Raw genomic sequence first — 22,927 nt, 5'->3', positions numbered from 1 at the left:
TTAGTTTATCCTGATAAGCGCTCATTGTCACAATGAGAGTGTTTGGCATCACGATTGCTTTTTTCCAGGTGGACCGTTAAAGATGCTTTCTGCAGAACAAATGGGTGGAGCTTACGTCTAGCTCCTCCCTGCTAGACAACCAGTGAGAAGGAGCAAATGTAATTTGGGCCTAATAGAATATCTAACCACACCCTAACCCTACGCACAACTCTAACTCTATCCCTCCACCCCATTAGATGCCCATAGAGGTGGAGCTGGATGTCAAAGCGTCCAGGAACAGTAATTTGATGAGCGTGTCTGCCATTCAGTAAACTGTAGTGATGAATCATGATGTCCAGTTCAGGACTGGTGTCTCCTGAAACGAATGACACTGCTGGAGCTCCACCTAGAGGCTGTACGTAGTAAACGATGATATCACTGTTTTCTCCAGAGCTGCTATATATAAATTAACTAAATTAATAACCTTTTTTTTTTACAACAAAAATTAAAAATCACTGAACTCACTTAAGCTGGACAATGAAGCTATTTTCTTCTAGATCTGCTGTACAGTAGAAACAAACTTTGTTGCATTATTTTACTGTTATCACTGTAAAGCTTTGAAAAATCTGTATTGTAAAAAGCGCTATACAAATAAAGGTGACTTGACTTGACTAATATCTTTATGGCAGAAATAGTAAAGAGTAGCTCCTAGTATCCGGTTCTGAAATCTGCACAAAAGTTTCCTTAATTCCTCAATAAGGTCCGTCGCCTTTAAACAAATTAAACAGTTTTTTTTTTATTTCCTCATATTATTAATTCTACCAGCTGGACTCTTTCGTCCAGCCATCAGATCAAACCACAGCTGTACAGATGTGAATAACTGAGACCACAAAAGGGTTCGACTCACAATCTGGAGCTGCTAGTGTGTGACGTAAATTATGTAAGTCTTGAACTACTGTATATTGTTTAAGGATGTAATAAAAGTGGACAATAGTTGTTGTAAAACTAAATCTTTATTAATAGTCACCAAAAACATTCACCAAGAGTAATTTCAACAAAGCTTATAATTATTCTAATGCATCATGTGTTTCTAATTATTATTTTGTTTTGGGTAATTATGTTTGCAGTTATGAATTTAATCGAATAGATCAATAAAAATATATATTCTGTGCAAATACAATCAATATATTTTCAATGGATGAAAAACATTCTGTTAATAAACAGCTGTGTAAGTATGGGAAATCTGTCGAGTATTAATGCATGTTTTATTTTCATAATTATACCATTAAACTTCAGCAAACATATCTGGAACTAAAGCTTCTGCTCAGTTCACACTGTTGGTCTGATCTGTCTCCAGAGGTCTGACAGTGATGTCTGGTCTCTTCTTCTCTGATCAGCTCACTTCTTGTAGATCTGATGTCATAAACCAGCACAGCAACAGTAGACACGCCCACCAGAGCAGAGAGAGCCAATCGGATCACAGCTTCAGTGAAACCACAACAGTGGACATGAGCTGAAATAAAAAGAAAAACACTGAATCAGAATTGTGCATTTAGTTCCTTTTTTACTACTTTTTTGCTAGTAGTTATTGTTTAAAATAATGAATATAATATAATTCTAGAGTCTTCTAAGAGCTTCAGCCCCTTGTTTAACCTCAGCTCTTCTGGAAACCTGTGATTATCTTTTTTTGCACTAATGTTTTCTAATGCAAGAGCCTACTCACACACACACACACACACACACACACACACACACACACACACACACCTGCTTCACGTCTCTGTCGCGCATCTGCGGTCTGTTCTGTTCCAGTTAGGTCACACAAGAAAAAACAGCAAATGCACATTTTGCAAATGTGCAAATATAACTCAGTCATTCTTTCTCTATGAATGCATGAGCCGATCAAATGCAAACCTTGAATGCAATGTATAATTTATAATGCTAATAAAAGCATCCTTAAAATGCATAAATGCATTGTTAATAAAAATTAATTGTTTGCAATTTTAATTGGTTTATGTGGTTGATGGTTCAGCACCCATCAGCAGGAGCAAAACAACATATGAATATGTTTGGTCACAACTGCACGAGTGTTTCCATTCTGACATAATCTGTTAAAGCTTTATAGGAAATAATATCGCACTGACTGAAAACATTTAACAGAGTAAGAGTGAGTGATGTACCTGAACTTGACTGATAGAGTTCAGTAATGTTGTTATTATCAGTTTGATTGACGGTTGAATTGTTCACAGCACAGCTGGACGAGTAAAAGTTGGAGCTTGATGATCTTTCTGGTGATAAAGTACTTTGAGCAGACTCTGATAATGACAGATGTTACTGTGAAATTAGTCTCATCACACACAATTGTGATCTTTATTCATAGTAGATCCACATTTTAAATGGACTTAAAGCCAGTAACAAAATAAAATGTAAGGAAGATCAAAAATTAAAAGATATACCAAGAATGGTCATGCTAACACTGTTATTCTCTACCCACCATAGACTTTAAGATTGAAACTCGTGTAACTGGTCTCTTTGCTGATAACTGTTACTTTATAAACTCCAGAGTCTGAGGTTCTGGTGTTTGTGACGGTCAGAGAACCGGTTTGATCCAGTTTCAGTCTGTCTCTGAATTTGTCATCAGGACCATCATACGTCAAGGTAGTTTGTGTGAGTCTGCTAACTTCAGCGATTCTTGTGCTTCCAAACGTCCACTGTATGTAGAAATATTTCTGTGTTTCAGTAACATCAGTGTTTAGAGTGACAGAATCTCCCTCCATCACTGACACTGACTTCACTGATTCTGTCGTGTCTAGAGATAAAAAGGGAACATATTTTGTAACAGACTAAAAAATAAAAATAAAATGATGTTTGTTATTAATGACCAAACTATCAGTTATAGTTATCAGTTATAGTGATTTGTATGATGCAGACATTTTCCTGAATGTATGTCTGATATTAGAAATCTTATTAGAGACAAATAAAGTTACAGATTCTGTTTTGGAATCCTTTCCACTAAATTTCTCAACTTATATTAAAAGATATTAAAGAGAGAAGATATTTACAAAACTTTTTATGAGAACCACTGTAATGCAAATTGTTTATAACTTACCAAACAGACCCAAAAAGCTCAAAAAGAACCAAATAAAAGCGTTAACCTTAACCATATTCCTTGGCCGTTTGTCAACAACAATCACGCAGTAAACCACTCTACATTTCACATCACATCTTCAAATAGTTCACATCACCAAATAGGCGTTCCTACTGTTGCCTATAGCGGATGTCATGGCAAGTGGTTGATATTGAATACGTTTTCTTACCGCTTGACGTAAACGTTTTGGAGGGGGAATATTGCAGCCTATATAAATTGAATAAGTCCATAAAATTGACATGTTAAACGAACTAGAAAAATTTGTGCTCATTTTTATTATCTGTCCAGTTGAAAGAGCAGCGGGCGTAGCGCGACGTATAGCATTCAGCCATATTTCTAACCTTAAAAAAGTTGTTCCTATCTGAAGATATGAATGAACTGAAGTTGAGAATACATATTTTATTGGTTAGTAGGCCTGTATGTTACATTACGTAGCCTATGTGTAAAATGTTTTACACTTTGTCCTAGTAGGCTATTTTATGAAGTTGCAATTCCGTATGAATTCGAATTATATGCGAGTCGTAGGAAAACATCCAATCGCCTCAGTGGGGGTTGAACAAAAAGTAAGAATTTCACAAGAATTTGACACCCATTCGCCAAAACGTAACATTAGTTACGAATTGTCACGTGATTGTGTTGCAACTTATGATAATAAATATGTATAATCAGGGTCATTCATACCTAAACTCCTTAAGTTCGCGATTAAGTCTGTGTCTGTGTTTGATGACATCGTAGGGTGTTTCAAAGAACCCAGCCAAGTATGTGTTTGGGCGTGGTTTAAGGACGACGAACAAGAGGATTCTAAAATAACCTAATTAATGCTTATTAATCATCTTTATTGAATTCAGATTCTTCACAGCTCTACAAAAATATGCGGAATATACTATTACTCTTTCTATGCTTGTTATTAATCTACGGTAAGTTTTTTTATCTCTTTTTTTTTTTTACTTTCGGTTTCTAGACGAAGCTTTTATGGTAATTTCTACGCCAAATGCATGGAGATTAATAATGAAACTAACATTTGCGAATAATGTCTCAAATATGTGATCCGTGTCATCAAATTTTAATCCATTGCTGCCGAAATTGACTAAGAGCTGCCTCTCTATGGGCCGTCCCAGTGTTCGTAATGCCATTCTGAAGGGGTCCATGTAAACTATCTTGAGTATGAATATTTGTACATTTTGACATGTTCCCATAAAAGAAAAGGCCAATATCCCTTGATGATTTATGGCTGAATATTGGACAAGTCAAATAACGTTAGTAATGAATTAGCCTACTTATCTTTATAGCACAGTGAATCTCTTATTCCATTGTGTTTTATGATGTCGTTTTTCATTTAATACTTTCAATTCCAAACACCCTCAAATATAATGAGGCCTTGAACATTCAAATTTGATGTATTTTTTGGTTGTTAAAAAGCCTATATACTGATTGTTTTCATAGCAAACAGTGCATCTTCACCGATATAATCTGGTTTGTTAAAATATACTTTACATAGGCTACTCATACCCAGTTGTGCAGTGCTAGCAATAAATCCAACAGAGATCTTCTTTATTAGAATAAAATCCTATTCTTGATGAGTATTCTTGTCCTGAGACAAGATGCATAAAGAAGCAACATGAAGGATTAAGACTTCATTGTTTCAGATAATGCATCTTGAGTTTATTGTTTCACTTAAAAACTAAGATAAACAACAACAAAAAAAAAATACTGTTAGTGCAGTAAGACAAAATGTGCGTTGTTAATTGCTTGCAGTGTTGCCTCTCAAGTTCATTTATCTTGTAATGCTATGCTCTTACATTTCATATTTATTTTTTTTGCTTTTTTTCAAAAACGACTATGGTCGCAAGTTCAGTTATCAACAGATTTATCAACAATTTGCTATTGTAGTTTTGTTTGTACTTTTGGGAAACACACCCCTGAACAGTAATCCATCTGTTTGTTTTTTTCTTGCTAACACAATGATAATTTAGCTGAAGTTCGTGTGGTTTCATAAAACTGGTTCTGTTTGTATTCCAGGTGTGTCTGATACAGATACAGATGGATCTGAGCCAGTGTCCGTGATGGAGGGAGATCCTGTTACTCTACACACTGATCTGACTGAAATACTGAACGATGATACGGTACTGTTTTTGTTTGGACCAAAAGATTCTCTCATATCTCAAATAACGAGAAAGGATGACTTGACTTCAATTTATTTTACTGATGATGCGGAATTCATAGGCAGATTACAAGTGGATCAAAACACTGGATCTCTCACCATCAGAAACACCAGAATCAAACATTCAGGAAAATATAAACTCACCATCTCTAGAAAAAAGACTACAACAAAGATATTTAATGTTACTGTCAGTGGTGAGTATCTCAAGTTTTTCATTATAATGATTATGTAAGGAATAATTGACGACAGGCCGTTGAATTATTAGAAAAATAATGCACACCCGAGGTGGTAATGCGGTCACGACGCGAAGCGGAGTGGCCGTTCACCTCGGGTGTGCATTATTTTTCTAATAATTCAACGGCCTGTCGTCAATTATTCCGCTTATACTACAGTTACCACACCTCGAAAAATTGTTCAGATTATATATTTCTAGACGTTTGTAAAGTTTTTGTCATTAAAACGCTCTTGTATGTAGGACTAATTTCTTACGCATCTAATCCACTGCCTCCGTTGCTAATTCCAAAACGTCATTTTAGAGTTAGTAACGGAGGGTTGAGCCACTGATAGCAGACTAATGCTGGGACACACGACTAGCTGACACATTCTCTGACTGTTTTCATCGACTGCAGCAGATTTTAAACACCGACTTTGAACACAGACTGAACGCGCTGAACACGCGTTTGGACATGATCAGTCATAAGTATCAAATTACATTCATAACCGGCCTTAAAGTGTGTCCCCGGCTTTATGCAGTTATTAATGCAGATATTAGAGAGAGATGTTGCAATAATGAGACAGAAAAGCATGTGCGTCAATATTATTATTTATTTATTAATTCAATTCCTTTTAATTAATTCGAATTCATTCTTTTTTTTTCTATTATTGACAGACTAGCCAAATAAATGAAACACAAACCCCTTTTAACAAGTAGGCCTATCAATAATTATTTATTTGTTATATTATCTGCAATAATAATCCGTGCTGCAGGATTATCCATTTATTTAGCCTATATTCAGTTTAATTTTCTATTGATTATAGATAGGACTATATACTTTATTTATTCACATTAAACTGCATGTTTCCATTGATTGTGAAGCTAGACATTGAAAATTGCAGATCAAGCGCATGCGGCTAAATGTTTTTTCTTGTTATGAATTGTATCCTATTTTCCGTTATTACCGTTAACTACGCGAAGTGATATGGAACTGTAATGCGGTCAAGACCTGCCTGGAACTACTTTAGCCGTGCGTTTCCCTGAAAATAATGCACACCTTAGAACGTTCGTCAACCAATCAGATTCAAGCATTCAACGGCCCTGTAGTATAAGTGTTAATAATATGGTCATTTTAAACCCTGGGTTATTTTTTTATGTTTCACACTATTCATATTTACCCTGTGTTAGTATTTATGATTATTCAGATTTAATAATTACAAACCACACATTTGAACACGTGGGTCGATAACACATAAAGCTTAAAAAAGGTATTTAAAAAAAATCTTTCTTTGAATCTAACATTTCAAAGTATTTAAATTCACCTCTGTTGTTTACTGTTTTTGTGTCAGGTGGTACAACCAAATATTTGTAGGAAAAATAAAACACACAGACGTGTATACTTTCATACCAAGTAGAGAAAAATTGGTCACACTTTATATTAACTATATACTCTTCAGCAGTGGTTGCATATATATATTTATATATATATATATATATATATATAGAGAGAGAGAGAGAGAGAGAGAGAGAGAGAGAGAGAGAGAGAGAGAGAGAAATTGGTCACACTTTATATTAACTATATACTCTTCAGCAGTGGTTGCATATATATATATATATATATATATATATATATATATATATATATATATATATATATATATATATATATATATATATATATATATATATATATATATATATATATATATATATATATATATATATATATATATATATATATATATATATATATATATATATATATATATATATATATATATATATATATATATATATATATATATATATATATATATATATATATATATATATATATATATATATATATATATATATATATATATATGCCAGCAGCCATATCACCCTGTAGCCCAAGACTGGTTGCCCACTGAAGCTAAGCAGGGCTGAGCCTGGTCAGTACCTGGATGGGAGACCTCCTGGGAAAAAACAGGTTGCTGCTGGAAGAGATGTTAGTGAGGCCAGCAGGGGGTGCTCACCCTGTGGTCTGTGTGGGTCCTAATGCCCCAGTATAGTGACGGGGACACTATACTGCCAAAAGAGCACCGTCCTTCGGATGAGACGTTAAACCGAGGTCCTGACTCTCTGTGGTCATTAAAAATCCCAGGATGCCCTTCGAAAAAGAGTAGGGGTGTAACCCCGGCATCCTGGCCAAATTTGCCCCTTGGCCTCTATCCATCATGGCCTCCTAACCATCCCCATATACTGATTGGCTTCATCACTGTCTCCTCTCCACCAGTAAGCTGGTGTGTGGTGGGCGTTCTGGCGCAATATGGCTGCCGTCGCATCATCCAGGTGGATGCTGCACATCGGTGGTGGTTGAGGAGATTCCCCCCTTCGATGTAAAGCGCTTTGAGGTCTCAGATAAAGCGCTATATAAATGTAACGAATTATTATTATTATTATTATTATATATATATATATATATATGCAACCACTGCTGAAGAGTATATAGTTAATATAAAGTGTGACCAATTTTTCTCTACTTGGTATGAAAGTGGCTATAATGAAAATAATTGAGTGTAAAACATCCTTAACTTGTCTTAGAACAATAATAAAAAATAGAATGATAATAGGCGATCTTAGCTTAAATGTAATATTTATTTATCTTAAATAATCATATAGGGAAATTAATTTAAGTAACACCACCTAATCTTACATAGAACCGGCTTCTATTTGGATGTCTGTATTAGCTTTTGCATATGCGAGCAAGTTCATACATTACATTTTTAATTACAGTAAAGAAGTTTATGATTGCATTTTCCTAGTTTTACATTGGTTGTACCACATGACACGGAAAGTGTACCACTACCAACCCACAATTGAAAATAGCTGTTTCTATCAGTATTTGAGAAGTATCTACAAACCTTTTCACTTTTCCACAATGATCAGTTGGGCTTCTCTGGTTGATGCATTTTCATGCTTATTGTCATTATCTTGTCAATTCAAAATAAAAGACCCATGTTTGCAGTTGCGCTACCCTGACATTTGAGAGTATACAAATTCTGGAAAACAGCTGTAAAACTATTGATATTTATACAATTTGTTTATATGAAAGGTTTCATAAATAAAATTGCCATAGTATTTTATTTTCTTATTAAAACACCATATTAAATAGTTTTCTTGGTCTATTAAATGAGAACTCCGGTCAATTTTAACATTGAGCTAATTTTTTTGTAAATTTGGAGTGCTGTCAATACAGAGAACAACGACAAAAATCGGTGTTGCCTACACCGTGTTATCCTCTTTTTAAAATTTGCACCCTGTTGACTTCAATGGGGCAAGTTTTAAACCTGCTTTTAGCCTCTTAACATCCTTGATGTGTCATTACAAGAAGTGCACAGCCAATGTGAGTGATTCTTTTTAGAGTTAACATGGGTGAATCTGACTGCAGTAGATGTGAAAAATATGAATAAAAATGAAGTTAATTCGGCCAGCGCTCATACATGTATTTACATCCTGTTTTCGGTTGAAGTCCAAAGTAGTCGATTGTCGAGTTCATGCGCGTGATCATAGGTAACTAACTAAACATATGCGCGTGAACTCGACAATTGATTACTATGGACTTCAACCGAAAACAGGATGTAAATACAGGTATGAGCGCTGGCCGAATTAACTTCATTTACCGACTTTCTTCAAAATATCTTCTTTTGTGTTCAGCAGAAGAAAGAAAGTCATACAGGTTTGAAACAAATTGAGGGAGAGTAAATGATCACAGAATTTTCATTTGTGGGTGAACTATCCCTTTAAGAAACCCAAAACATAAAATAATGTTCATTATTTAAATGTACTGAAATTGAATTCAAACTAAATAGGTTTTAGAGAATAAAGTGATGCATGCCATTCATTTATCAAAATATTTCAAAAGTAGTGAGAGTTTCTAGATTTTGCACCACACAAGCAGGATTTCATAATCTTAACCGACTAACTGAAAGTTTTGAAATGTTGTGAAACACTTTTCTGCTTGATTTGCAGGTGTGGTTGTTGAGATAGATGGACTGAAGTTAATGTCAGTATTAGTGACAGAGGGAGAGTCTGTCACTCTACACACTGATGCTGAAATGCACAAAGATGCTCTGATGCTGTGGAGATTTGGAGATGAAGGCATTCTCCTGGCTAAAATTGATGTTGAAACTAACGAGACATCGTTAAACGAAGCTGATGAGAGATTCAGAGACCGACTGAAACTGGATCAGACTGGATCTCTGACCATCGCAAACACCAGAATCACAGACACTGGACTTTATGAACTACAGATCAGAGGCAGTGAGAGCTCACAGCGATTCCTTCTTTCTGTCTCTGGTGAGTCACTCTGAGTAACTGAAAGAGCTAGTCTTTCAATGGAATGGCATACAGTACTATTAGCATTTATTTGAAGTCATTTCAGATCATCACATTGACTGACACCTTCACTGTCTCTCTTAGCCGTCCCAGATCCACAACTTTCTTCAAGTGCTAAAGCAGGGGTAGGTGTTGGTGTTTTGGTTCCTGTTCTTCTGCTCGTGGCTGCAGCTGCTGGTTTGATTTACTACCGCTGGAGGATCTCTAAATTAAAAAAGCAAATGGGTCAGTATTACATACTTCATATAAAGTGGAGGTTGGTTGGGGGCACCAGTCTGCACAGTTTAGCTTCAACTCTAATTAAACGCATACTTCAGGCTTTTTTAAAAATTTTCATTATCCCATAATATTGCTTTGGAGCGGCCTTTGAGGCTAAGAGTAACCTGTCATTCATCACATTCAGGAACATTTAATTAGGTGTTACATATAATTAGTTTGTGAAACATATAGGGCCCTATTTTAACGATCTGAAACGCCAGTGTCAAAGCGCAAGTAACTTTGTGGGCGGGTCTTGGCGCTGTTGCTATTTTCCCGGGGGGATAAATGTCTTTTGCGCCAGGCGCAAATCTAAAATGGGTTGGTCTGAAGTAGCTTCATTATTCATTGGTGTGGTTTGGGCATAATGTGAAATAAACCAATCATAGCGTCATCTCACATTCCCTTTAAGAGCAGGCGCGCTTGTTCTAAAGCGGATTCCTATTATAACGGCGGATTTGCCAGACGCGCGCGCCAGGAGCGGTTCACAGCCAAGGAGCGCAACACTCTCGTCAGGGACGTTGGGGATGGAGAAACCCACCCAAATTAACTTCGGTTAAAAAGGCGTATGATAATTTGGGTAAATGTGTAAGCTAGATGTATGCTTTTATAATAAATTATCTATCTATCTATCTATCTATCTATCTATCTATCTATCTATCTATCTATCTATCTATCTATCTATCTGTCTGTCTGTCTGTCTGTCTGTCTGTCTGTCTGTCTGTCTGTCTGTCTGTCTGTCTGTCTGTCTGTCTGTCTGTCTGTCTGTCTATCTATCTATCTATCTATCGTAATAATGTATGATTTGCAAAAATGAAAACTGCTGCTTCTGTGTAGATGAGAGAATCAAAGTCTATGCGCGTTGTGCACACGCTACATTGATTATGGCCAAGCATGCGCCCTTAAAATAGCATATGAATAACATGCGCAACGCGCCAATGACTTTAAACTATTTTTTCCTGGTTAGTGGTGCAATTGTTTTCTAAACCTGCAAAATAGCATGAAGGAATGTTTGCGCCGGGACACCCCTCCTTTTTTGCGCTGAACCGCCCAGGGAGCGCAAGTTCATTCCCTAGTTAGCTACGTGCTTCTGTGGAGGGAAAAGCGTGCTTTGCGCGGGTGCAAAATAGGAATGATACATGCGTCGGTGTACAAAGTCAATTGCGCCAGGTGCAAGATAGGGCCCAAAGTGTTGCACATTTTATTGGTGCAGAGATTATGTCTCTTAGTAGACCGTCTAATTCTAGCGTTTAATGCTGAGGAGTCTAGCCTACAAGCCTCTGAAGGACTAGACTAGGAAGGACTCGGCCTTAATAGCATACAGCCTTCTGTTTGAGAAGCATCTGATTTTTAATGAAATAGTGAAAAAATTACATCAAAGGTGTCTGGCGGGGGCTGCAGGACATTACTGACTATAAGATCAAACACCATGCTCCAGTTAATGACCCCTCTCTTCCTGGGAGGCTTAATGACTTCTATTGTCGTTTTGACAGTGGAAATCACCTGCCCCACCCCCCCTGCTACTCTTTATACACACAATTCTGTCAATCACACACCAGTTCAGTTTTGTTGATTAAGTTTGCTGACGATACCTCTGTAGTTGGTCTTATTACTAAGGGAGATGAGTCTGACTACCGCAGAGAAGTGGAGGGGCTGGTGAAATGGTGCGAAAGCTATAACCTGATTCTTAACATCTCAAAAACCAAGGAACTGGTAGTGGATTTTAGAAGGTCCACAATCCAGGAATCCTTATCATGGGAGCTCAACACTAATTTTAAGATCAGTAAAGCTCACCAGCGACTCTCCCCTCACTTTCTTCACTTTTCTCTTCCAGAATAATCCGAAAGGCTAAAAACATCAAAAAAGAAAAAGTTAGTTCAACTAAAATTTTCAAGGCAACCGACTGCACAGAATTTTTGAGTTGAAGATATCAACTTAATTTTTTAAGTTTCGAAGAACTACAATTATTAAGTTGCGTCATTTAAGTTTTTCAAGTTCTGACAACTAAGTTTTTTTTTTAAATTCAAGTTACTGGAACTTTCAAGTCTGTAAAAGCTTACTATTTTGATTTTAAATTACCCCCTTAAATAATTTAAATGAAATTATTGTGTTCTCGCGTCTCATTGAGGGTATGTGCGTGAGTTTGTGTGTGTGCACGCAAAGATGGCGGACGCAAACTTTCAAAATTTCCTATGAAACTTTCGAAGGGAGCTCTTGGGAAAATCCTTGGAAACCCCATCGCAGCCGGTTGCCATGACACATTTCAAATGAGCATGCGCAGATAAGTTGACCTCACTCTTACTGGGTGTCAACTCCAACTTCAAAATAAAATCAACTCAATTTATTAAATAAGATGAACTTCAGAAACGTCTGAAAGTGAGTTCTAGTGGCTTACAACAGATAGTTCAAGTTCCAACTAGCAATTTTATTGTCAGTGAATGCAAAAATCTTAGTAAGGTGAACAATTTTGAGTTGTCGTTTTTACAGTGTAGCGGACCACTCTCACCCTGCTCACCATCTCTTTAATCTTCTTCCATCAGGAAGAAGATATAGGAGCATTAAGACGTCCACATCACGTTTCAGAGACAGCACTTACCCTCTGGCTATCAGACATCTGAACTTGCACTGACTGCTAGCAGCACTCTATTAACTGTATGCACTGTGCACTCTTTCTGCCGAGGGGTATTGTCTTTTTTTCTGCAGGGTTTTGGTCTAATGTCCTAGTGTTTGCTGGGTATTGTTGGTGAACATTGTCTGTTTTTTTGTATTTATGATGTTTGTCTTTTTAGGTTATTCATGTCTGAGAGTTGTACCAAGACAAATTCCTATCAAATTGTTGACATGGCAATAAATTTATTGAATTGAATTGAATCTTATTTTTAAGTGATCCTGACCACATTGATTAGCTGGTTCAGGTGTGGTTTGTTAGGGTTGGAGCTGAACTTTTTTTTTTTAATTCAGGCCCCGTTTACACATACATGGCTATTTTGAAAAACGGAGACATTTCTTTTCGGTTGTGCCATTCGTTCACACGCAAACGGAGAATTCGCCTCTGAAAGCGATTCTTTATAAAAACTCCGGCCAGAGTGGAGATTTTGGAAAACTTTGTTTGCACATTTGCATGTAAACTGAGAAAAACTGAGTTTTAGGCAGCGACGTCAAATGTGACTATTTTCGGGATTCTGATTGGCTAACGTGGGCTTGAGCTTCTCGTTACACTGCCACCTACAAGTTTGGCATGCTCTTGACAGCATATACACGGGTTCGTGTACACAATGTTATTTTAAAAAAAGGAAATGTCCATTTATGAATATAGCCCTCCATGTGTAAACAGAGCCTCAGATGCTTAAAGTGAAATGAGGTGGAGCTGGAGGAAGGGATTGAATTGAAAATGAATTTGACCTTCATGATTTGTTTACCAAAATACATGCATGTACCTAATTAAAACTTTTCGGTAGTGTTACAACCCATTTCAAATACTATTTAACTAAAAAAATAACATTTTGCCATCATTTAGTCGAGTAACGTTGTTTCAAACATGCTGTTGTTTACGTTGCTCTTTTACATGCATTGTTGACCTCAACATTCAAGCTCTGGACCATAAATGCACTGTTGTCCAAACAATGCATGCCTAATTCCAAGTCTTCTAAAGCCAAATGATAACCTTGACGAACATAGTAACATTGGTCACTGATAATGTTCCCTGGTAACACTTTTATTTTACAGTACTATGGTATTATTACTATTACTATGGTAATAACTTTAAATTCTGCATAATTCTATGCAACTAACCCCAAACCTAAACCTAACCCTATAAGTTCATGTAGTTAATAAATATTAGACACTTTACAAAGACATTTTAAAATAAATAGTAACCTTTTCCCCTTCTGATGTGCTGTGGCAGATTTAACATCATTGACATTAAATGGCATTTGTTGATGAATATGTCATAGATATAATGATATAATGATATTTGTTGCATTATCAGCAAATTTTCAGTGTGTACCTCACATAGAAGACTTGAAATTCAGCAAGAGCCATTTATGGTATGGTTGGTATGAATGTATGCACAGTAATTGAGATGTCCACCTGCACACTTGTGAACACATTTCTGTTCTGTTTCTGTGTGTTGCTGTGACAGGCGAAGAGAAGACGACAGTGATGGAGGGAGATTCTGTCACTCTACACACCGGTCTTAATCAAATACAGGGTACTGATACGATACAGTGGTGCTATGAAGCTGAAAACAATCTCATTGCTGAAATCAATGGAGGGAACACAAGGAGATTGGCAGGTGCTGATGGGAGATTCAGAAGCAAACTGAGTCTGGATTTGAGAACTGGGGATCTCACTGTCAATAACATCAGAACCATTCACACTGGACTCTATAAACTAAAGATCAGCAGCGGCAGAAAAACCAAATACAAGAGATTCATTGTTACTGTCAGTGGTAAGTATATCAACTCTTCCATTGTGATAATGATTGTGCAAGAGTTTAGACAGTTATTTAGACTGTTTTTTTTCAGTTGATTAGTGAGCAAGACTTTAATAAACAATATTTGAATCATGCCTCTCATCCAATAATTGCAAGAAATGCTTTGTCACCTTTCAAATGTGGAAATGTGATTTTGGTGCTCTTTAATGTTGTGTGACAGATCCTTGTAGTTCAAGCTGCAGTGTAGCGAGAATGGACCGATCATCTCGTCCTCTTTACTACTAGTTAAAGAGCACAAAATAAAAATAAATGGACATCAAAAGTTCTGTTGAATACAAACGGTTCAAAATGAATCCGGTCTCATGTAATTGTCGAATCAGTGTTTCAACAGTGGAAAACATTATAAAACAGGGAACATGCACATACATTTACCTCATGAAAGCCGTTCAGTGCCCGTTGTCATTAACTTGCTATAAAAAAAAAATGTAGAGGGTGACATTTTGCAATATAATAAATATTCTGTATACTTTTACTGAACTAACTTTAAATGTATGTGATGTTGAAACAGCAAACGAAATTCATTCAGTCACTTGTTTTTCTGTATTTCTCTGTTTCTGTGTGCTGCTGTGACATGAAGTGAGGACAGTACCAGTGACGGAGGGAGAATCTGTCCCTCTCGAGACTGGTGTTGAAATACAGACAGGGGATCTGATTCTGTGGACGTTTGGACCTGAAAACCGTCTCGTTGTTAAAAAGGAATTAGAAATTAATATTAGTGAGAGTTTCAGAGACAGACTGGAGCTGAACGAGACAACTGGATCTCTGAAAATCACAGACATCAGAACTACAGACTCTGGACATTTTAAACTACAGATCATCAACACAGAACAGACCACATTCAGGAGATTCAATGTGACGGTCACTGGTGAGTAGAACAACATTTATTATAACAACTAGATATTGATATATACTACAGTATAGTTACAGTATACAGTACAATACAGTAAAGTTCTGGTCCTTGAATCTGATTTGTCTGTGTTCCATTAATGCATTCTGCTTGTCTGTTTGCATGTTCCAGATTATCTTTTTTTTTTTTTTAAGAATTCAAAAACATTTTTGCATAGAAACAATTTAACTCCTGGCCCACTGTATATCCAGTGATAATATGAAGGTAAAAGAGTTGCAAAACTCGAGAGCACATAGATGTGAATTTGAGAACTTGTACAATAAATATTTGTATGTGAACATTTACACTCACAGCTCCAATGTGAAAACTTGTAAAATAAAAATCTGAAGTTAAATGTTGAAATTTGCACTCGCATACAATAGTCACAAACCTGTATTCTGAATTTGAAGCTGCAGACAAGTAGTCACAAATGTGTAAAATTCCATTCAAAGAAATACAATGACAGACACAAACTTGTAATATATATTTGCATTTAATCTTACATTGACATTCGCAGTACAACCTCAATCAGGAACTTTTCAAATCTGTCACTGCAATTTCAAATTTCGCACCTTGACTTTTCCTATTCTTTTCGCGATATATTAGGTGCAAAACTAACTTGTGCACTTGAAACTCAGTGGCGGCACGAGAGAAAGGGTGGCGGGGGGTTCAAAGGAGATGTTTTATTGGTTGGCGATTAGCCAATGAAATGGGACTTCTATTGTACGCGATGATGTCTCGAAACCGGTGTCCTCGGGACGCTCTGAAACGCTAACATGGCTTAATGCATTAGACTGATATTAAAAGAAATAAAGGAGATTATCAAACTCAGTAAACACCATACTAATAATGCATTATACAGAAAAGCAGATTACCACCCCCCCCCCCATAATTCTCACTCCAAGCTAAACTCTAAAGTTGGCAGCTATGCTGTCTGCGAGTGCAAATTTTACTTCAGAAATCTGATCAAGTACGAATATTTATTGTACAAGTTCTCAATTTCACATCTATGTGCTCTTGAGTTTTGCTACTCTTTTACCTTCATATGGTAATGTCAGTGGAGTTTTTCCACTAGTTTCTCTGTTTGATCGGTCAGATAAAACTCGTTGTTTACACTGTAAGTTTACAGTCATAGTGTACATTTAGTGAAAAAAGTGCAATTATTTCTTCAGTGTTTGCTCTGTACACATTAAGTAAGAAAAAATGTAGTCAGCTGGTCATAACAAAATAAACCCCAAAAGGAGCAGCTCAGTGAGCGTGTTTGTCAATAGCTAAAACTGTCAAAACACCAAAAAAAAGTCCTAGATTCTGCTAGTGAGGGACAGAGCAAAAATGTAAGTCTTTATTCATTGATAATCTTTTTGTATATTCTGAAGCAAAAGGAAGATGAATGAAGTCTCAGTATCCTATACTATATTATTTTTCAAGGAAAAAGATAGTGATTCATTTTGTCAAAATATTAGATTTGTTCTCTTTATTTTGTTTTATTTTTACTTTTCAGCATGTTTAGGGGAACTCTCTCTAAGCTGCATCTTCATCCATATGTGAATGTAGGCTATATGCAACAAAATGGATGCCTTCACTTTTTTTTAATATCTGTGATTGTCTGTGTATTTTCTTCCATAGGAAACCAGTTGAATGAATCAGAGACTCATTCCCTGGTAGAGGGCGTGCAGGAGGACACGAGTTCAGTTTGATGAGAAAAGACACGCTCACCAGTGTCAATCACTCTGACATCATCAACAGTTGAGCTCAACAACAGATTTCTGCTTTTATGACAGTGAGACATGAACCTGTGTGCTGGAAGAAGACGGAATTATTCTTTTGTGATGAGCACATGACTAACAGTAGATACTAAAATCTACTATTCGCACCGGTGAAAACTCGTACTGTCTTAGATCGCTTTTTGACTTTTTTTTGCATCTAAGGTTGAAATTGTACATCAGCAATTAGTTACTGCTACTCTTCACAATGACTCCTGTCAGTCTATCACTCACACACATCCCCACTCTGTTTTCTCTAACTTTACACTTCCAACTACTTCAGAGATAGTGGGCCTGATAGGTAAATCTAAATCTTCAACTTGTCTTATAAGCTTCAGTTGGTTCAGAATCCTGCAGCTCGTGTTCTATCTAGAACACCTTTTACTGAGCACATTCCATTTCTTCAGCAATTACACTGGCTTTCAGTAAAGTATAGAGTTGAATTCAAGATCTTGCTACTTACTTATAAGCAGGGCCGGTTCTAGACATTAGGAGGCCCTAGGCAAAATTCATGTTGGAGGCCCCCCACCCCCAATAAAAAAACACTTGAAACAAATATGATTCCTAACCTTTTTATACAACATTTAATTTTAAAAGCAGTATATTTTTACTTACACAGTACTACATAAGTTTGGACACATTACTATTTTTAATGTTTTTGAAAGAAGTCTCTTATGCTCATCACGCCTGGATTTATTTGATCAAAAATACAGAAAAAATAATATAGTGAAATATTATTAAAATTTAAAATAATGGTTTTCTATTTTACTATACGTTATATTTCTGTGATGCAAAGCTGAATTTAGTGTCACGTGATCCTTCAGAAAACTTTATAATATTCTGATTTATTATCAAATGTTAGAAATGGTGCTTAATATTTATTTTATAACCTGTGATACTTTTTTTCAGGATTTTTGATTATTAAAAAGTTGTTTTAAAAAAGTCTTCACTATCACTTTTTATATATTTAACACATCCTTGCTGAATATTCCTGTTTCTTTTTTTTCTGTATTTTTGATCAAATAAATCCAGGCTTGTAGAGCATAATAATCAAAAACATTAAAAATAGTAATGGGTCCAGACTTTTACCGGTACTGTATGTACATATTAATCAAACTTTATCTAAGGTAATCTCTTTTTTGTTTAATGAAGATGTTATTGTTGTTGTTGTTGTTGTTATTTTGCTGTTTTATTCAATTTATTCACAGTTCCAGAATCACACTTCAGTAGATGAGCATATGTGCTTTATATTGCATTGCTACCTTAAATATGTTATACACAAATCAAGTGGAAGAGAAAAACACGATCGCTACTGAGCAGAAAAAAAATATATAAACTGATATTATTGGCGTAATGTCAGGAATCTAATCAGCAGCAGAATTTAGAAGATAGACCCATAGATATGAGATCCTTTATTTGAAACATTTAAAAATATTGTAGTGTGTTGGCTTTTTAACTTAGAATACAGACGTCTTGTCTTTTAATTTTGTAGCTTTTTTACTAGTCAGCTATGTCATTCATTGTACGCGCAAATTCAAAGCGTCGCGTCTGGGCACGTTAATGACGCTCGCGCTCTTTTAAACTCGTAATAAAGCGGTGAATGATTTTTCCAGAAATGACGCTGATCTACAGTACAAGTTTATATTTAGAATACATTGCAATCACTCCAAAATAGATGACGACAACTCACACACCTGCATTTTGAGCAGTGCTTCTTTGTGTGCTTATTAGGCTTTTGCCTCGCAGCACCTGATGGATGCGTTCGTTACACATACCTGTACTTTCAGAAGCCGGCACCCGCTTTGTAACGGACACATTCATTGGTTTAACTGCAGTAATGTAACAGTCTATGGTTAAGATAAACATCGTCACTATTTTTAGTTAACTAATAAATATTGAAATAAATTGTAGATAGGACTTTTTTTTTTTTTTGTCCCTCTGTCTGGGCCCCATCCCGCCAATCGGGCCCTAGGCACGTGCCTAGTTTGCCTTTGCGTTAATCCGGCTCTGCTTATAAGTCACTTCATAATCTTGCACCCCAATACCTTTCACAACTTCTCCATGTTTACACTCCTTCACATGCTCTCAGATCTTCATCTTCAATTTCTCTTGTGGTAGGCTACCTCGGATTCGACTAACTACCATGGGTGCCAGATCTTTTAGTTATGTTGCCGCCCACCTATGGAACTCCCTTGATATTCGCAATAGCAATTGCTTGTTGACTTTTAAAAGGTGTCTTAAGACATATCTTTTTTATACAAGCTTTTTTATAACATGTTGTATTGAGTCTTTAATGCACTTTATCTGTATATATGGCTTGTTTGTTGTGTGTATTGTCTTATGCAGTGACCTGTATATTACTTGTGAGGTGACCTTGGGTGTTATGAAAGGTGTAGAATTGAAAATAATCTAAGATATTTTAAATTAACTCCATTCATTAGGTCATCGTTCATATTTTAAATGAACAAAGATATTTGCTTGACTGTTTTTCTACTCCCTCTTCCTACCACAATGACCATTTGGAGTTCCTAAGGCACAGAGGAGCCGATAGTGATCTAGGCCTGCAGGCCAAATGTTTGTACTTTGGGGGTTGATGAATTGTCACATCTTTAGTACAGTGGCGGAAGTGTAATTACCTGATTGGTCAGTTTGAATGTCTCACAGTTGGGTTTTACATGGTCAAGGAAAGGATAAAAGAAGATTGTAACTGTTGCTCTGTCTATTTGATGCTCTGGCTCTCTTCTTCTCTGGGTCCCTTTCTTGGGGGCTCTCTTCTTATTCTTGGGGCTCTCTCCTTTTGCCTCTTTTCTTTCTCTCTCTCTCTCTCTCTCTCTCTCTCTCTCTCTCTCTCTCTCTCTCTCTCTCTCTCTTTTACATGCTGGGTAAGATTAACGGTTTAAGTTATCATCTCATACATCTATTTTGTAACTATTTTAAGTGTAACCATAACCATAACCATACCTTTTCAATTACAACTAATGTGCTAACTAGTTTTGATTTCGTATTGACTTTGAAGTGCTACATATTGCAATACAATATCGTCACTCTCTATAGCAACGCTCTCCCACAAATATTAAGCTATTGTAGCTGCATTCATTTCCATTGTTGGTATAAGTGGCAGTGGGTGGTATAGACGAGAAATGTGCAGTTTTTATACCATCTTGCTAATAACGTTCTTTAGTCATTTGGCAGTTCTTGCAGCTTGAACCACTGCAGGAATTCCACCCTTACAGATGGAGCCGAAACCCGTGATCCCTTGCAGTGAGTTTTCTGAAATTTACTTTGATCGGTCATCAGAATGAGGACATTTTTTCATAGTTGATTTTGTGAATGGATTAAAGCTGACCTTCTGACCAACGGGTAAGTCTGTTTTCATTGTTTAATGGAATGATAGGAAAAGTCTCCATTGCATGTATTGAATGAAACTGAATTGAGAAGGTTTTGAATAGCTTTAATAGTCCCATTACTGTATAATTTGTAAATATCGTGAATATTCAGATCTCCTCAGGGATGGAAGGGAAAAATTCTGATAACAGTGACGTATTGTTTGCTTTATGGAGCAAAAAAGTTGAGCCTACCTTGTGTACACTCAAGAAAGAGTACATTGGAATTAAATGTCCAGATAAGGAAATGCTCTAATGGTGGGACACAATTGGCAAACATCAAAAGAAATCAAAACATGATGAAATAAATGAGGCTTTAAACTTTTTTTACATTGCTACATGAGTTAACAACATGTAGGAAGTTTATTAAGTACAAAGTTAATACAATTCTTAGGAAGATATTGGTGAATGAGGCCCATTGTCTGTATTTTATCTGTCTATCATTTTCTTGCTTGTCTTTTTAAAGTCCCAATATCTCAGTCTTGTCTTATTTTTTTCATTTTGTTTGTATGTCTAGTTAATCTCTTTCCATCTCTTTGTCGTCGTTCCTCAATTCTTGTTTCTGTGTCTTGTTAAGGGAATTAAAGGGTAACTAAACCCCTGGTCAGAGCCTGACTCCACCCACTGGCAATATTTGAAAAAATGCTGGAAAAGTAGGCAGAGCCCAGTGGAGAGGGGGCGTGCATCTGAGACGTATCTCTCTGCAGGCAAGGGCGTGGTTAGCTGGTACCCTCTGAGGTCGTAAGCTGTGTCCCAAAGTGAAGGCTGCGTCCTTCGAAGGTCGCATTTGAAGGCCGGATGCGTCACCGCGGCTCGATGAAGGCTGTCCCAATTCAATTCTCCATCCTTCGAAGGCCGTATTCGAAGGCCGGTTGCGTCATCGCGCCGCGACGAAGGCTTCCCTGATTCAAAAGTGACGCCAAATGCACCCTTCAGCTGTGTCCCAATGTTGAAGGCTGCATCCTTCGAAGGACGCAGACTTCAAGGATGCAGCCTATGCGTCCTCTGAAGGACGCACCATGTAGCCTTCCTAGGATTTCCTAATTGTGCAACCAGGTGTTCCCGATCACCGCTCCTGGCGCCAAGCAACGGTGCGAGAGGACAGCTGCTATCCTGATCATTCATTTTGATAACTGAGTAAACAGCTATGGAGCCAGAATTGGCTATTGTCATTTTTATGTTTTATATTTTACTGGAGGTCATGGTGTGCCCCGGCGCTGCCGGATCATGTATTTTCGGTTTAGCCCTGTTTGAATACAAAACCCAATTTAATATAAAAAGTCCAGTATTTCTCGCGCTCGTCATCTGCAGCTGTCACGGTTGCCAGGCGACAAGAACAATCCTTCGTAGGCTAGACCGGTCCGAGCGCTTCAGATGCGCCCTTTGATATGGGACACTGCTGTAGTTGGCAACAATTTGTTAATATTGTGACAATATAAGCCTACATTTAGTTACTTTAATTTTCGGAACTGCATATTTAGTGGAAATATGCACTTAAACACTCTGGAGACCATCCCAGATGATGTCCCACCAGCATCTCTATCCCGGTCCAGCAGCTCAGCTCAATAGTCTACATAATTTTTTTCTTATTTTATGTATTGTAAAATTAAATGTTTATGTTGATTTTGATATGTTTAACGTATTTTGTAAATAGTTGGAAAAAGTACTTTAATATAGCCTAAAGAACAAATGATTTTCATTTACCAATTTTATTTGAAAAAATAAAAAGGTATAGAATTTGTTTCATGCAGAAAGTATTACTGTCATTACAAAAATAAACAATGTCCAGAACAATTCATTCTCTTTTATTTACACAATTAAAGTTGCATAAAAATAAATTTACATAATTTTTCTTTTAAAAAATATACAGTATATTTCAATTATTCTCTCAAGAAGAGAAAACAGCCTGTCCATCCTCTCCCTACTCTCCTTCCCTCTGCCTCCCTCTCTAGTTGCCCTTTGTCTCGCCGCCTTCGTGCTCCTGCTGAAGCTGCCCCTGGCTCCTCCTCACTGTGGGCACCCACTGCTGAACTCGGCCCTGGTGTGTCCTCAGGGATATTGGCGATGACGACAGGGGGGTTGGTGCAATGCCTCTGTCCCAACATCTTATCCATGAGGACAAACCAGGGCCAAGTTTCATCAGTGGGTTTCCCACTCACACCCTCACCTGTCCCAGGACACTTGCAATCCTAAGGCAGAGCAAATTAACCATGGCTTGTTAACAACAACAGCACAATATATTTCAGCAAAGATGTGTGTATTA

The 22,927-nt window shown here is 36.8% G+C and overlaps 2 protein-coding genes across 6 annotated transcripts; one reads left to right on the top strand and one right to left on the bottom strand.

The window, feature by feature from the left end:
- Window positions 1-972: 972 nt before the first annotated feature.
- LOC308701794 (uncharacterized protein) lies at window positions 973-3,843 on the bottom strand. Of its 2 annotated transcripts, none has more exons than XM_081384230.1 (4): window positions 3,297-3,843; window positions 2,474-2,788; window positions 2,160-2,294; window positions 973-1,492 (listed from the first exon to the last, which is right to left on the bottom strand). In XM_081384230.1, exons 1-4 carry the CDS (start codon window positions 3,355-3,357, stop codon window positions 1,272-1,274), a joined length of 732 nt encoding a protein of 243 aa, XP_081240356.1. In that variant the 5' UTR covers window positions 3,358-3,843; the 3' UTR covers window positions 973-1,271. The 2 variants fall into 2 exon arrangements, with proteins under 2 accessions (XP_081240356.1, XP_081240357.1); XM_081384231.1 differs by lacking the exon at window positions 3,297-3,843 and adding an exon at window positions 3,089-3,200.
- LOC308701793 (uncharacterized protein) lies at window positions 3,712-21,142 on the top strand. 4 transcript variants are annotated; one of them, XR_014031512.1, is made up of 9 exons: window positions 3,763-4,044; window positions 5,147-5,250; window positions 5,351-5,482; window positions 9,517-9,843; window positions 9,967-10,107; window positions 14,279-14,587; window positions 15,210-15,497; window positions 17,145-17,750; window positions 19,300-19,993. XR_014031512.1 is itself a non-coding variant. In XM_081384229.1 (8 exons), exons 4-8 carry the CDS (start codon window positions 9,549-9,551, stop codon window positions 17,213-17,215), a joined length of 1,104 nt encoding a protein of 367 aa, XP_081240355.1. In that variant the 5' UTR covers window positions 3,739-4,044; window positions 5,147-5,250; window positions 5,351-5,482; window positions 9,517-9,548; the 3' UTR covers window positions 17,216-17,830. The 4 variants fall into 4 exon arrangements, 2 of the variants coding, with proteins under 2 accessions (XP_081240354.1, XP_081240355.1); XR_014031511.1 differs by having other exon boundaries at window positions 3,739-4,044; window positions 5,147-5,482; window positions 19,300-21,142; XM_081384229.1 differs by lacking the exon at window positions 19,300-19,993 and having other exon boundaries at window positions 3,739-4,044; window positions 17,145-17,830.
- Window positions 21,143-22,927: the final 1,785 nt, after the last annotated feature.

The sequence above is a fragment of the Scardinius erythrophthalmus genome, assembly GCF_964197995.2.
Source record: "Scardinius erythrophthalmus genome assembly, chromosome: 14".
Lineage (NCBI taxonomy): Eukaryota > Metazoa > Chordata > Actinopteri > Cypriniformes > Leuciscidae > Scardinius > Scardinius erythrophthalmus.
This window is presented reverse-complemented; position numbering and strand designations above follow the sequence as displayed.

What these genes read in the sequence shown, in the direction of transcription:
- LOC308701794 (XM_081384230.1), bottom strand. Translation starts at nt 3,357, where the DNA reads ATGGACTTATTCAATTTATATAGGCTGCAATATTCCCCCTCCAAAACG. An exon ending in CAAAACGTTTACGTCAAGCG is followed by an intron (nt 2,789 to 3,296) that starts GTAAGAAAACGT and finishes TTTTATCTCTAG; the next exon opens with ACACGACAGAATCAGTGAAG. An exon ending in ACTCTATCAGTCAAGTTCAG is followed by an intron (nt 1,493 to 2,159) that starts GTACATCACTCA and finishes TTTTTATTTCAG; the next exon opens with CTCATGTCCACTGTTGTGGT.
- LOC308701793 (XM_081384228.1), top strand. Translation starts at nt 3,999, where the DNA reads ATGCGGAATATACTATTACTCTTTCTATGCTTGTTATTAATCTACG. An exon ending in ATTTAATGTTACTGTCAGTG is followed by an intron (nt 5,483 to 9,516) that starts GTGAGTATCTCA and finishes CTTGATTTGCAG; the next exon opens with GTGTGGTTGTTGAGATAGAT. An exon ending in TAAATTAAAAAAGCAAATGG is followed by an intron (nt 10,108 to 14,278) that starts GTCAGTATTACA and finishes TTGCTGTGACAG; the next exon opens with GCGAAGAGAAGACGACAGTG.